The sequence below is a fragment of the Dermacentor andersoni genome, chromosome 8 (genome assembly GCF_023375885.2).
Source record: "Dermacentor andersoni chromosome 8, qqDerAnde1_hic_scaffold, whole genome shotgun sequence".
Classification (NCBI taxonomy): Eukaryota; Metazoa; Arthropoda; class Arachnida; order Ixodida; family Ixodidae; genus Dermacentor; species Dermacentor andersoni.
The window spans coordinates 112,954,331-112,970,025 of NC_092821.1; the positions used below are offsets into that span (position 1 = coordinate 112,954,331).

At 45.9% G+C, this 15,695-nt stretch overlaps 1 protein-coding gene across 1 annotated transcript; it reads left to right on the forward strand.

Annotated features, from left to right (window-relative positions):
- Positions 1 to 6,606: 6,606 nt before the first annotated feature.
- Positions 6,607 to 15,428, forward strand: LOC129384342 (cytochrome P450 3A7-like). Its single transcript, XM_055069695.1, has 4 exons — positions 6,607 to 7,001; positions 7,839 to 7,979; positions 10,233 to 10,395; positions 15,322 to 15,428. The coding sequence occupies exons 1-4, from the start codon at positions 6,982 to 6,984 to the stop codon at positions 15,409 to 15,411; spliced, it is 414 nt and encodes a 137-aa protein (XP_054925670.1). The 5' UTR covers positions 6,607 to 6,981; the 3' UTR covers positions 15,412 to 15,428.
- The last annotated feature ends 267 nt before the right edge of the window (positions 15,429 to 15,695 follow it).

Below are 15,695 nucleotides of genomic sequence, written 5' to 3' on the forward strand. Positions count from 1 at the left end.
CTCGCCTGGAGGAAATCGGCACTCGCGTTTTCCGGTCCTTCTCTTCAATCTTCATCTTTCTACTTCACTTTTCATCTTTTCTGTCTTCTTTTCTCTTCCATTTACTTCCTACATTATTGGCAGCAAGGGTTAACCTGGTGTGTCATAACTACCCTTGGTTATGCGTATTTGATTATAGCGGGAACATACAGCTGGCATTTGTTGGAACTGTATTTCCAGCTACCGCAGCGCCCCTTGTTATGCTCCATGGTGGGTGGCTGGCATTCCTGCCGAAAAGATATTTTTATGGCCTGCCCTTTCCCCGTGGTATCTGATCGCCCTCAGAAAAGGGAGCGCACCAAAGAAGTGTTTAAGTTGTTTCCTCATTAGAAAGACACAGAGCTTAAAGCCAGAAAAGACACTCAGAGCAATCTCTCCCTTCCTCATTTCGAAGTGACTGAAAGAAACAACAATGGGAGCTGGCTACAAAGCTACGAAATTGGCTAGCGGCGACCTTCTTCTTGAACTCCGAGATGTGGAACAATATAAGAAACTGCAGAACCTAGTATCAATTGGAGACATTCCTATCACTGTGACCCCACACCACACTATGAACACCAGTCGTGGTGTAATTTCGGATAATGATTTGATGGAGATCAGTGAGACTGAACTCTTGGAGGGCTGGAGCGAACGAAATGGCATCCATGTCAAAAGAATTAAGCGGAAGTATGAAGAAAAGGAAATTCTGACGAAGCATCTGATTTTAACCTTTGTTTCAAGTGTACTGCCCGAGACTATCGCTGCAGGCTACGTAAAAATCAGAGTCAGACCGTATATCCCCAATCCCCTGCGGTGTTTTAAGTGCCAGAGCTTTGGTCATAGGTCACAGAGCTGTCGAGGTTGACCGACTTGCGCCAACTTCAACGTTTTTGAACACACGTCTGAATCGTGCATAAATATCCCACATTGCCTAAACTGTGACGGTGAACACGCCGCATGGTCGCGGTCCAGCCCATCCTGGAAAAATGAAAAAGAAATCGTTGCAATCAAACTGAAAGAGAATATATCGTTCAAAGAGGTACGAAAACGGACATCGTACCTGTCAAAGAACAGCTTTGCCGAAGTGGCGCGTCAGGGGGCTGTGCCACAACGGCTTCCGGTGGTTGTCCGGCCCGCACGCAGTGAGCCGGCCGCGACGCCTTCCACCCCCCCCCCCCCTTCTCCCAGCGATTGCAATGAGCGCTGCACCGCCGTCCCACAAGGAGCCGTCAACTTCCGGGTTGGTGGCTTCCAGGGTCTCGTCTCCTCAGGCGAGGTCATCAAGGCGAACAAACTGCTCAAAAGACGAGTGTCCAGCGCTCCGGAAGAAGCAATGAACACGTCTTCTAGTCAGATGGCGCGGCGAGCGCCTAAGGAGAGGCGGAAGCCTCTAGACCACTCCAGAAAAGCCAAATTCCGCATTACAGGGCCCGAAAAAGGATCTGTATGTTGACTTGTACTTCTCACATTACACACACAACACACAACTCTTTTACAATACGGACGCACATATAGTGCAGTGGAATGTAAGGGGACCTCTGCGCAATCCGGATGATGTTAGAACACTTCTTCACAGAGTGCAAAAGTGCTGTGCAACAGTGCTGCGCCTAAATTTCACGTAGACAAGCTTTCTTACACACGATGTCATTCTTCGAAAAGACGGCGACGATGCTCTCGCCTCGTCGGGCGGTGTGGCTATAATAATAGATGAAAGTGTTGCCTGGAAACAAATACAACTTCGAACGTCTACTGAAGCAGTTGGCGTCCGAGCACTGTATTTCAATAAGCTGGTGACTATTGCTTGTCTTTGCATTCCCCCATCCCAGCTATCAACTTCACAGAACATAATTTCAGTGCCTTATCGACGAACTTCATGAACCTTACTTACTAGTAGGAGATCTAAATGCCGACAGCACTCTGCTGGGAGACTCACGTTGTGATGCGAGGGGCGCCTATCAGAAAATTTCTTGTTTTGTACAAGTGCATGCCTCCTTAATAAGAAAGAGGCAACATTTTATAGCGCCACAAATAAAACTTACTCATCGATAGACATAAGTATAGCGTCAGGTACACTTATGCCATACCTCGAGTGGAGCGTCATTAGGAACCCTTAAGGAAATAATCACTTCCTGGTTGTTGTAACATTAGCGAAACCAGATGAATGCTGCCCAAAGTTCCCAGATGGAAAGTAGATTCAGGTGACTGAACATGGTTTCGCAAACGTACGCAGTTGTCTTGGGATGATGTCCGTGCGCTTAGTATTGATGATGCAGTGGCGTACTTACCAGCGTTTACTATTGATGCGGCATCAATATGCATCCCACAAACAAGAGGCTCGTCTTCTAAACGTTGAATTCCATGGTGGATAGAGGAATGTAAGGAAGCACGTAATAAACAAAACAAAGCGTGGTGTCTCCTTCGTAGCTCCCCAACAGCAGAAAACCACATCAATTTCAAACATATTAAGTCGCAAGGTAGACGTGTGCGACGATCTGCTAAGAAAACGAACTGGCTAAAATATATCTCCGACATTAATTCCGACACTCAAGAAAGAAAATTATGGAATAGGGTGAGGAAATTATTAGGGCTCCCGTCTTACCATTTGCCGTTGGTGAATGATCAGGGCAGTAACCTTGAAGACCAAGCCAAATGCTCTTGGGAAACATTTTGAGTATGTGTCCTGTTCGGATTACTATTCAATATCGTTCCTTAAAAACAACGCCGCAGCAGAAAGTAAGCCACTGAACCGGAAATGTAGTAAAAGTGAACAGTACAATAATCCTCCTAATTTTGCCGAGTTCAGAGCTTCTTTAGACAGTTGTGAGAAGTCTGCTCCAGGCGCTGACAGGATCATGTATATAATGATAAAGCCTTCATTGTGACACGCAACTAGCACTGCTATCTCTTTACAATAATATGGGAGCAGCAAGATACCGTTCATTGGCATGGAGAGAGGCTACTGTCTTGAAGCACAGAAAGGACCCACCCTTACTGATAAGCTACCGTCCTATTGCATTACCGTGTTGCCTCTGAAAGTTATTGGAAAATATAAGTAACCGATTATTACACTTTCTTGAAACAAACAAATTGCTCGACCCTTATTACTGTGGTTTTCGAGACGGTTTATCCACAACTGATCATCTCGTAAGGACTGAGGCATGCATTCGTGAGGCATTCGTCGACACACAATTTTTCTTGTCCCTCTATGATATGGAAAAGGCATACGACATGATACGGCTTGGCGGTTTGGAATTTTAAGAGACCTTTCAGAAATGGGTATGCGTGGTAATATGCTTTGTCTAATAGAGAGTTATTTATCAAAGTGTACATTCCAGGTTAGAATTGGCAATACCTCGTCCTTGACGTGCCGCAGGGGGGAGTACTCAGTTGTGCCCCTTTTATCGAGAAGATGAACTCTTTACGTTCAATCATTCCTCGAAGTATTTTTTACTGTGTATATGTAGATGACTTACAGTTAGGGTTTAGATAATGTAACCTCGCGATGTGTGAAAGACAAGTGCAGCTTGGTCTGAACAAAGAGTCGAAGTGGGCCAACGAAAATGGCTTTAGGGTAAATCCCGGCAAAACATCATGCATCCTTTTCTAAAAAAAGAAGAGGCCTGATTCCGGAACCCGGCATTGTGCTAGACAGACACCACATAACTGTGAGCACAGAACAGAAATTTTTAGGCATGATTTTAGACGCGAAATTGACATTGATATCACACATAAAGCATATTAAGAGAAAATGCTTGAACGCTATGAACATTCTAAAAATATTGTCGCACACAGCATGGGGTAGTAATCCGAAGGGTCTAACAAATCTCCTCAAGAACCTCATACTTATACGATTAGATTACGGCGCCATAGTGTACCAGTCTGTCACTCCAAGCGCCCTAAAAATACTAGATCCTGTTCACCACCTAGGCATCCGTCTGGCCACAGGCACCTACAGGACAAGTCCTGTGGCAAGCCTTTATGTAGAGGCAAGCGAGTGGTCGCTCCATCTGCAACGTTCATACTTAAGATTCACTTATTTTCTGAAAGTGAATGCGAACCCAGAACACTTCTCTTATCCAACCGTAAACAATTTGACATCGGCAACGCTCTTTAGTAATCGACCGTCTGCTAGCGAGCCATTTTCTCTGCGCGTAAGAAAACTTTCTGAGGAAATGGGAGTTCCGATTCTTGAGCCAAGCCTGATGGTCCCAGCGAAGCCATTGCCGCCGTGGCTGTGGCAGCCCATAAAGTGCGACAGATCGTTCATCGTCCAAATACTCATGCCCAGAATTCTACACAGATGCTTCAAAGTCGCATGCCGACGTTTCTTATGGCGCAGTCAGCCCACCCTTCTCAGAATCGGGCTGTTTGCACTCGAAAACGACCATCTTTACGGCAGAGCCATACACATTCTTGTCGGCTGTAAGGCACACCAAGGAAACAAAACTAGAAAAAGGAATAATATATACAGATTCACTGAGCGTCTCCAAAGCGTTGATGTCCCTACAAAAGAATAAAAATCCTGTCTTTACTGAACTTTATGCAGTCCTCTGCGCTTTGTACGCATCTCATCGACACATCATACTATGCGGGGTACCTGGCCATAGAGGCATCGAGGGTAGTATGCTTGCCGACCGTATAGACACATCACTAACCGCAGTGCCAAGTAATTCTTCCATAGCTCTCACTGTAATAGATTTAAAGCCCTTCCTACGCAAGAGACTGAGGGGCCATTGCCAACGTACGTGAGACACTGGAACCCTTAATAAGCTTCACGTTATCAAGTCACACATAGGAAAGTGGCCACCACTGACAAAGACACGACAGACTGAGGTAATTTTTCTGTCGCCTTAAGATAGGTCGTATTTATGGAACCTATTAACCGCTGATGATCTTCTTGTCTGCGATAAATGTTTTGAGGCGCTTACGGTTGATCCCGTCTTTTTAGAGTGTCGAGAAATAGAAGCTCAACGACAAAAGTACTTTTCCTCGGCATAGAGCCAACACAATCCGCTTCACCCCGCAATGATTTTCGGCATTGAACCACTATTTGACGAGAAGTTAGTTTTGACGTTTTAACGAGATGTCGGCACATTACATGTTATCAGACGAAGGTATACGTAACACATCCTCTCACTAGACGCTGCTGCTGCGATAGCATTTTTGTAAGTCCATGCCTCCCAGCCTTTGCGTTCAAGGGCTCACAGGTGAGGTACGAGTGCTACTGTTACTCACTCGTTCAGTGTATAATCCCTTGGTTATAAAACTTTTATGTTCATAGCGTGCACCGCTAGTCATTGTCATTATTTTAACACCTATACATTTTACGCACTTTACAAGGACTAATTTTAGGCCACTCTACAGCCAAGTTACATGTACCAGTCACATACTGATTCACAACCCTGACATTTGTCATGTTCTAGCACCGGCACTTCATTTATTATCTTTGGCTTGGCGCTCTTTGGCCATATCTGGCCGTTGCGCCAATAAAATCCGTACATCATCAACATCATTATCATCATCATCATCATCATCATCAAAACAAGTGATTAACCGCAGCTGGATGAAACCAACCGCATAAGGTTTTCTGTCATGTGGCGCTCCTCGAAATATTTCTTATATCCTGCCTATTTAGATAATTCGCTTACCGAATTGGATGGGCCGACGACGCCTCGTGTGAGGACTGTGGTGACGAGGAGACTTTTCAACACCTTCTTTGTGACTGTCCTCGATATAATTTACAGAGACAATCACTCGCAACCGCGATAGCGCGCTTTGACCAAAGACCTCTCACAGAGGAACTTATTTTAAAATACCGCCATCATAAGCCTTCGCAGCAGAGGGCGACGAGTGCACTGTTGCGGTTTTTGAGGGCGACAGAATTGGACAGGCGGCTGTAGCCTGAAAAGATGTTGACAGTGCCTAAAGTGTCACTGTGCTGTGCGATGACAGTATTCGGTGACAGTGACTGATTGTGTGTCTATGCTCCTTCCTTTCCTTATCTCTACTTTGTTACCACTTTACCTCCCCCTCCCCTCTCTCCCCAGCGTAGGGTAGCCAACCGGATCTTTTTCTCTGGTTACCCTCCCTGCCTTTCCCCTTTCCTCTCTCTCTCTCTCTTCTTAGATCAATTATTCAAAAATTTTCATATTCAATTTAGGCCCAAGTGCGTTTTGTTACGTTGTAGAGGGTCTTCAGAAACGACCCATCCACTTTTTTGTGGCAACGTAAGTGCTGCGTGGGGATCGTTTTCGGCATTCAAGCAAAGCCCGCGTAATATGAAATGAAACCACGTGACTGCGCTCATGCGCAGCCGTATCGCAGCGCTCTCAACCGCGTTTTGAACGAAAGAACCGAGCTCAGCACTGAAACTGTCAAGTGTACGGTGCATAGTGTTCGCCCAAGACGCGCATTGGCGAACTAGGCCCCTTGGTTACGGATGCAATGCTGAAATGCAGGCATGACGTAATGATGATAATGATGATGAACGGAAGAAACTAGTAAAGGCGGCAGAAACCCCCGCTCGGTGACAACGTTTCGACAAAAGGACGCGTTTGTCAAGGCTTGCTGAAAACAGGTCCACTCGTCAAAAAGGTGGCAGCTCGATGAAGTTTCTCTTTTTTTCATTTTCCTGCACTTTACTTCACTCCTGTGGAACCAACTAGTAGGTGACACGATGCGTGATTTTATTGCGCAAACTGAAGGTGCAAAGTAAAACGCCCAAGCGAAATGGGGACAAGGCAAGGATGTGTCTTCACTTTTAGTGCTTCTTGTGTCAACGTTTCGTTTTTTCCCGCACCCTAAGCAATACCTACTCCCGTAGTGGACCGATATAAACTGCCTTTTTCTCTGTGTGTGAGAGATCCCAACGGGTTTGTTTTCTCATTGTAGGACGATGAGCTATCGATTCAGACCCTCACATCACTGCGGTACACTAACCAAGTACTGTCCGAGACCTTAAGGATGTATCCACCAATCACCTCGTAAGTATTGAAGACATGTCAGTAAATTGCATTGCACACTATGCCACTGCACCCATTGTTTGGCTTTCCTGCCGTATTTCCAGCGGCGAAATACAGGCCCGTTTTAAACTCCATCTTTCCACATAAAGCACCGGATATTAGGACGTATTTTATCGAAGCAGCATTTCACTGTTTAAACAATGAATGTTCTCGGCGGAGTTTTTTTTTTTTTTTTTTTTATAGTCCAGTTTCCGTTTTACTTGTGCGCACAGGTCTGATGATGTCTCGCTATAGATGCCCCGTGTAGAATTCCTTTACGAAAAAGATAAGCCTTTTATCTATCTTTCTTTTTGATAAAGTAGTTCAGTAACTGCATTTTCTTTTTACTTTCCCTCGTAGCATGGGTTGATTCGGTTTCTTTGTTTTTATACGGAGGATATAAATATTAAAAAAAACAGAGGTGTAAGTTACATTCACAGGCTATTATTTATTTTCAATGAACATTAAGCAAGTGTTGCGCGCCTGCCTCGTTTTGAATAGTGAACCCTTGCGTTCCGTCGCAAATACAGTAGCAGAGGCGTTGTCGCACGTATGTTAACGCTGAATAGACTACCAGCGCATGAGATAGGAAGAACATGAAGAAAATGGGCAGAATGAGCACTGCTTCGTCGGTTTCCTCGCGTTGGTCCTGACCGATGCGAAGCTCTATTTATCTTCAACTTGTACTAACCAGTCTAAGTTGGCCCTCTTCTGCACGGTCACCTACCATGTAAACAGGCACATTCTGCCACCGATACAGCGGCCGATATGCCAGCGAGATTATATCATTTAAAGCATCTCTTACGTCGGGACACGCAGATTCACAACACGCTGTGCGGGTGAAGATTACCAGAGCGGCAAGTATCTCATCAAGAAAGGAATGTCTGTCATGGTGCCTACATACCACCTGCATCATGATCCGATGTACTGGACGGACCCGGAGAAGTTTGATCCCGAGAGGTGAGTACCATTAAATCCTTTAAGAGAATATCGCCATCTCAATTAGCCCAAAACCAAGCTGAACTTCTTTGGCAGCGCTGTTTGAGGGAGTACCTGCTTCTCATTGTCATTGTCTCGAGCGTTGATAGGTCAGCTTTAGGTTGAACACGCCTGCAGTACTTGGTGACTGAAGTTACTAACACTGAATGAGTTTTTTTTTAGTATCGAGCGGCTGCCAACAGAATAGCCGCCAACACCAAGATTACAGTACGTCAGACCTCTAGTATTTCGCGCACACGACAAGGAAGAATTAAGGAATATCAGAAAGGAACCAATTACTCGCCATATGTAAACAGCAGCAGGACTGCTCACACCAGAAAAATATTGTGTTAGCCGTTAAAGTTGAATTACAGTGTCAATAGCTAGAGTATACATAACCAATGTTAGCTACTAGTTTCCACCAGAAACTCCTTACTATTTACTGCGCCTTCGTTCATACACGTATCAGTGACTTGCTTTCCACTAAGGTTAACATGCACATGAAACAATTCGATTCACTGCAATTTACTCTGAACCAAAGCAAATCAGGCATCACACATTTGACGTTGAGGAATTCTACACTGAATACTCTAATTTTACATGCTCGAAACACTGTACGCAAGATCCATTTATTCCACGCAAAATTGTGTTTTCTCGTGATTACTAACACGCTGCTTCCCCATACCAAGTGTCTTCGCCATCAACAGGATGTTTCACCACCCAAGCTCAGAAATTATTATGGTGAATTCACCGCTTACTTCTCTAGCACATATGGATGTAGCTTATTAGCTGTACAATTGAACGAATCGTCCACCATAAGCAAGCTCAAACGCAACCTTTTCATTGTGTGTCACCAAGAACAATTTATTTGTGATATTTCAACGTATACAAACACCACACATACATATAGAGGACGAGAAGCAGACAACTCTCTCCTGAACGTTGCTTGTAGCTGCTTGACAGGGAGTAAAAAAATAGAAAAGAAAGACGAAGGCATGCCACAGTGCACTGCATTACGCTCAGAGTCTGAACTCTACAAACGCAAGCTGGTCTCGCAGTTGACAAGAAAACCAGCACAGCTTTATGGGCCTTTAATCGAGCCAAAGCCCGCTTTTTGTTTCAACCATGCGCAATCACCTGCATGCACAACGAAAACTAAACGAATAAGATGGAACAATTGTGAACACTGTATTATCACTCAGGGCTCTAGTACTATGGTGCTTTTTTTTTCTCGTCGTTATGTATTTCCCTTTCCATGTTGTTCTGGCTCTTAGTAGTTATTTGTGGCGTACGTGGCCGACTAATTTGGTATTCTCTTGCGTAGCATAAAGAGCACGGGAGACGAGAACGACACAATTGAAAGAAGAAATCAAACACGATAACAATCGCCAAGTTCGGGAGATAAGATCCGCGTTTATCGATATGAACGTTCGTCCCACTATGTCGTGCCCTAGTACGATGTTGATATACTGTCACATTGTCATGCAGAATACCATCAGTGTGTTTGTTTTCAAAGGGATATGCAAAGCACGAAACATTAACAACACCGCAGGTGTTTTGCACACCATGCTTTGTTGGCATCAGTCGGCCTGTAAAGCATCTGCTATGGGACTGCAAAAAGAGAGAAATTAAATAGAGAAAACAAGGAAAGGAAAGGCAGGCATGTTCACCAGATGAGAGTATCTGGTTTTCCTGTCTGCCTTTGAGACAAAAGAACCTAGCACTTCGTATTACGTCTTCACAAGGCTGGATCAACCGCAGGGACGGTGCGGATGCAGAACAGATGATCCTCGCGGTACCGGAGCTTGCGCCGCCGGTTGTTAAGCGTGTGCGCGCGTGTGTGCAAGTGTGTGTGCGTGTGTGTGCGTACGGGCGTGCTTGTCTCTCTCTCTCTCTCTCTGTGCATGTGTGTGTGTGTGTGTGTGGATGCGTGCGTGTGCGCATGTTGATGCACGTGTTCTCGATGCCCTCATGCCCCAGTGATACTGAAGGCCATGCTGTCATTCTTTATAGCACAGACATTCAGTCAATTTACTCACGCACCATTACACTTCCTGCACGAAACAGATTCACTTGCGTAATTACAACATACCTCTCTTTGACGCCAAAAGTCAGATTTTTCAAGTAAAAAAACTAACGAAATGAAAAGGCTCATATTACTGCAAAATCGCCCTCAAATGCTTCTCTGAGAGTGCAAATCACATTCGTCATACTTCCTTTTTTTTTCTTCCCCAGGTTCAGCCCCGAGAACAAGCATCTCATAAATCCGGCCGTATACCAGCCGTTCGGACTAGGAGTTCGCGTGTGCATCGGCCAGCGTCTAGCGCTCATCGAAATGGCCTCCGTGACGTCGCAGGTGTTGCGTCGCTTCCGGATAACCCACGGCCCTAGTCAAAAGGTGACGCTTACTACTGCGACAGAAATCGCATGGACGCTCGAGACGAGATTTTTTTCGCCGTCGTCCTCGGCGCGCTCTCAACGCCATTGACTGCGCTGTTGCGGCTTTTGTCGGGCTCGGGTTCCCAGAGCCCGATTCCAGCCAAACTGACGGGTCCCCCGTCAGTTTGGCTGGAAAAGCAACCTAGCCAAACGCATGCATCGTCACGCTCCGTTCAATCGGCTCCTGCAGGGGGCGGGGCAGGGTTCCGTTGCTGATCAGCTATGGGTATACATGTGACAACCTCGGCCAGGCGGCGCTGTTGTGTCAATTGTGACAAAACTCCTCAATGATTATAAGTACCTCCATCTCCGCCACTCTCCTCCACTTCGCGCTCGTTTCTGCTCGCGCGATCTCGCCCCTCGACGGTGGCGCCGCTTCGTCCATTGCAGCGTAGCAGATGACGCCCCCCGGTAGTGCGAGCGGGGTGATAACTTTTACAGCGAAGCTGCATGTTCCTAGCCAATTCGTCCGTCCGTCTGTTGCGTGTAAGTCTAAAACTCCTCCGACGTAACCTCATGCGTATGCGCTAAAGAAAACAAAGAGAGGCGCGCAATTGGCTGGTCCAGTAGTGACGTCGTCGCTCTCCGTTGCAGCCGAGCGCGCGCGCAGCAGTTTTTCTCCGCCTCCGAAATGGGTAGGCCACGCGTCATACGTACTCCTGAGGAGCAGGCAGCTTTCGATGAGCAACGCTGTGAGCAGAACCGTGAACGAGCTTGTCTACGCCGTACCCACGCAGCAGCCCGGACACAAAAAAGAAGGCTCGTGCAGCCGAGCGCAAGCGGCAACTGCATAAAGAGCACCCGGCAGCCTACTAAGCCGCCGTTTAACAAACCGTGGCGATTAACGCAGTGATAAACATCTGGGCCGCAGGTTTCAGCTTCGCTCGTTAACCACCTGTACTGAGTGCTTGGGCGGTGATTTTTTTTTTTTACACTGATACTAAAGCCATGAAAAACGCCGTACTTGGAGAACCTAAGACCTATTTCGCTCCCATCTTACCTGAGTAAACTGATGGAACGCGTCATCCTAGCCATGTTACAGACGCATCTCTAAGAACGTCAACTGATGCCAAGCACGTTGTTTGCTTTTCAGCCCACTTTGTCAACAGAAGACGTGCTGTTGCAGCGCAAAGAGGAAGCACTGAATGCAGCAACGCCATGGCTGCCCGAAACCAATTCTTGCACTAGACATAACGAGGCCTTTGTAAACCTGGGGCACGAAGCCATACTAACGAATCTCAGTGGCACGAATTGCGGCCAACGAAATTAAAACTACATGAGGGCTTTCCTCGCAGATCGTATAACCACAATAGGGCTGCGAGATGTGAGGTCGCAGCAAGTAGGACACACCGAATGGAGGAACCCCACAAGGAGCAATGCTGTCGCCGACACTTCTTAGTTTGGCGCTTTTGTTTTAGCTTCTATTTATTTCCTGTCTCACTCATATTACACCCGAGAGCCTTATTTCAACCTGGAAAAAGAAAAAGTGGTACAAGTGAAATTTTAGGAGGCGGGAGGGGGGGGAGGGGGTTGAGAATCAAAGAAAAAAATGCATGCTTTGTGGTCACGACACGGATAGCGTGGGAGCACACGTTCACGTCTCTTTGTACGAGTTCTTGCGGAGTTCCGGTTTGCGAATCGACGCAACTACCTGTGACGCATGACTACCCCGAGGTGTTCATCAGAAATAGAGGCTGCGAATCTCCTTTGAATACCGGCAACTGCAACTGCTCAGTTACACAGCTACGTCATTAATGCGGACGGAAGCGGTGACTGGAGCCACATCCGCCATTCGGGCTTGACGGCTTCGCCTAGGCCCGTTACAGTTAACACTAAAATTTATTGCGCCCGCATTGACTGTGCGCTGTGGCTGGTAACCTTGGCGTATTGGACGGTGTTCGCGGACATTTATACCGAGGCGCAACGTTATTTATTTATTTACTTATTTAGGGACTTGTTTATTTACCCTCAGAATAAAAGGGAATTCCTATTTTGGTCAGACACATAACGAATGGGGCTCCCGTGTTAGGGTCAGAGCGTGATTAACACTAGCGCTGCCTGAACTACTTTGTACACTTGTACCGTACGATAAGGTTCCCAGAATGAAAGTTTTGTTCTGAAGGCCTTATCGGTAAGTTTGGGGATGCTTAGATTATGTTCACTAAGTAGTTGCACGAACAGCCGCCATTGTCCCAGCAATGCGGTTCGCAAAGAACTCTCTCGATGCAATCAAAGGCTCAAATCGATCATTAGAGATATGATCCCAAATGTTCAAGCAAAGACAAAAAAAGCCCTACATAAATTAAACATCATGTGCTCCGAAAGCGATTCCTCGCGGACAAATAATAATGAACGAACTCGACAAGGAGATCGTGAATGTTGATCGAATGAGCAGCGTTTCCCACAGAATCTTCAAAACTGGAACACCTTTTTTCTCTTTTGCTAAGGCATCATCGCGTGCAAGTCTGGTTTGATTCTAACGTATTCTAACAGTTCAATTGAAGCTGTATATTTTTCCACGGCTAAACACAATCTCGAAAAACGCAAATTGTTGTATTTAAGTATCAATCCGTTTTTCTTATATCAGAGTTGTCTCTACGGTAGCACGCGTGCGCCTCTATTTGTTCGCGGCGCCCAAGGCGCCCTCGTTTAAATATATTTTTGCCTTCTGCTATGGAGGCAAAAGAAGCAAACGTTATGCCATTTGCCGCCTGCATGCACTCAGTATTTTGCTTTCTTGTACTGCTCCTCCTGCACTAATCTCACTGCTCAAACTCCGAACATTCACAAACTTTGATTTATTTAATTTTTTTGTGAGTGAACTTAAGAACTCGCAAACAATATAAGTGCTTTGTACCTGCCGAAATGGCAGCACGAGCGCCGGAACAGACTGCAAAAGCAGACGACAGTGAACAGGTCATAACTAGCGCCACTCCGCTCGTACGTTTTCTCCCTAGAGGGAAAAAGGGGTGTACTAGACAGGACCAGTGTCGAAGAAGGGACGTCTGCAGGTGTGCAGGTCTGAAGGGCAGGTCTGGACTCCAGACCTGCACGTCTGTGCAGGTCTGGAGTTCTGTGGGTCATGCTGGCGGCACTCCTCACCGAGCCAGCCTTGTGAGACGCCTGGCAGCTGCCAGGGGGCGCAGTTTCTGCAGCGCAGGAGCAGTTGTCTCGCATGTTGCGCCGCGGAAATGTGTAACCTCCGCGACCGCAACGCCAATGCTTGCTAACGCTGCTTGAGGTTCTAACTGCAAATTTTTTTGCCCTACTGCTACACCCTTAAAAAAGTTTACACCCTTTGGGGCTTATCTTGTCCCACAACAATAATCGTCGTCTGTCTTGCCCGCACTTCCTTCCTTTAACGCTGTGAGCCCGGTACTTCCAAGTCGCGAACGGCTTGCGCGTTATCAGCGTGACGCAGCATTCTCGGCAGGAAAGTAGCGAGCGCCGCGTTTTCAAGAAAGGAAACGCTATCAAGGCGGATGATGATTATCGTTGTGGGACAAATATACACACCAAAGGCTGCAACTGTCTTAGGAGTGTACTCTTATAAACACTAGCTAAGTAGGCTTCCTTAGTTACGCAACATTAAAGAAAGTCCTTGTTGCGTCAACATCTCTGGCGACGTCTGTTCGCTTCTAGTAAATTTCTAATTATTAAATAAGCACTATACTTATTTTATTGAAACCAGGGACTGATGGTAGCAAGTACAGAGAAATTTTCTTACGCGGCAATGGTCTAAAGGACGAAAGATACCGTAAACACGTTGAAATTAGTGACGTGAAATTGATGAAGCCGCGTTGCAGAATTATAGCGCGACAAAGAAGGACTAGGTGTTTGCCTTTTATTCTGTCGGCTGCTATTAGACCTCCTCACGAAATTATGCGAAAAATATTTTTGAATGTCTTACTAATTATTATTTTTATTCAGAATTGTTAGCACCCCTATCAGAAAGTGCGATCCCGTTCTCTCGCTGAAAAAAGGCATTATGGTTCGCCTTGTCAACTGATTGGTGGAGATATTCCTCAAATTTGGTTTACTGATGTCAAACTGTGCAACCAACTTAGCGGTAACGCACGATCTACCGATTGTCTCGCCCTAACATTGCAACTGCTTTGTAAACTTGTGTACACCTGAATGAACGCAGTGTTGAAACAAATGTGCGAATAATGAACCAGGGAAAAAGGTGTCCCCAATGTCCTAGAGATGTACTACACAAGAACGCTAATTTCTGCCCATGGGGGCATGCTATAGCTAAATAGTGTAGCGGTTTATTTGACCTTTCTCTCAGCTTGGTTCTTTGCTTGTTTGTGTCACCCTCCGTTCGTTAATAGCGTTTTTCCGGTCCTACGCGCTACTGTACTATTTTACTGTGTTAAGTTAGTCCATATTGCCACTCGTGCCAACAGCTCCCAAATCAGGCTGCTTCTTTGCAGCACTAGTTCATTCTTACGAAGAGCAAGAAAAGTCTCATCAATGAATGAGAAAGCGCGAATCCGCCTCCAAGCATCCCAGAAGATACCAGCGATATCACAGAGTAGGACTTCGTCAGCTCTGACCTGGTTATTGTTTATCTGAAAATAACTGCTACATGGTAATTTTATTCGACCATGAGCACAAGCTAACCACCTTTATAAAGTTTTCGCGCCCAAATGGTCACACTTTGAAATTCATGATGTCACAGTGATGCAACAACGCTGCGGCTTCGGTTTGAGCTGTGTCTTGATGTATTTCCTGTACCGCTGGCAATCAGCTTCTTTTGAAATAACACTTTGCGAGGCTAAATTAACTTACTGTGGCTTTTCAGTGTTCAATAACGCAAAAGTTGGGAAATCTATGCTGTCTGACCCTGAAACTCTTTGTTTTGTATTTCTTTCTTTTTCAGCCTGATTTGGAACTCGACACGTACGCCTTTCTGGTGGCACCAAAGGACAAAGTTTGGATTCATCTACACAAGTTAAACAGCGCCAAATAAATCTGTTTTGTAGCCTACCGTCTTCGGTTTCGTTTTTCTCTCATTGCACAAGTATATCAATGGCCGTTCAATATCATCATCATCAGCAACAGCAGCAGCAGCCTATTTTTATGTCCAATACAGCATGCAGGCCTCTCCCAGCGATATGCAATTACCTCTGTCTTGGGCCAGCTAACTATAACTTTAACCGGCAAATTTCGTAATTTCACCACCCAACCTAGTTTTCTGCCATCTTCTTCCGAGATTCCCTTCTCTCCATGCCCATTCTGTAATCCCAATGGTCC

Coding starts and splice junctions, on each gene's coding strand:
- LOC129384342 (XM_055069695.1), top strand. CDS start 6,982: ATGTATCCACCAATCACCTC. Junction 7,002..7,838: donor ATGTATCCACCAATCACCTC/GTAAGTATTGAA, acceptor CGGGACACGCAG/ATTCACAACACGCTGTGCGG. Junction 7,980..10,232: donor GAGAAGTTTGATCCCGAGAG/GTGAGTACCATT, acceptor TTTCTTCCCCAG/GTTCAGCCCCGAGAACAAGC.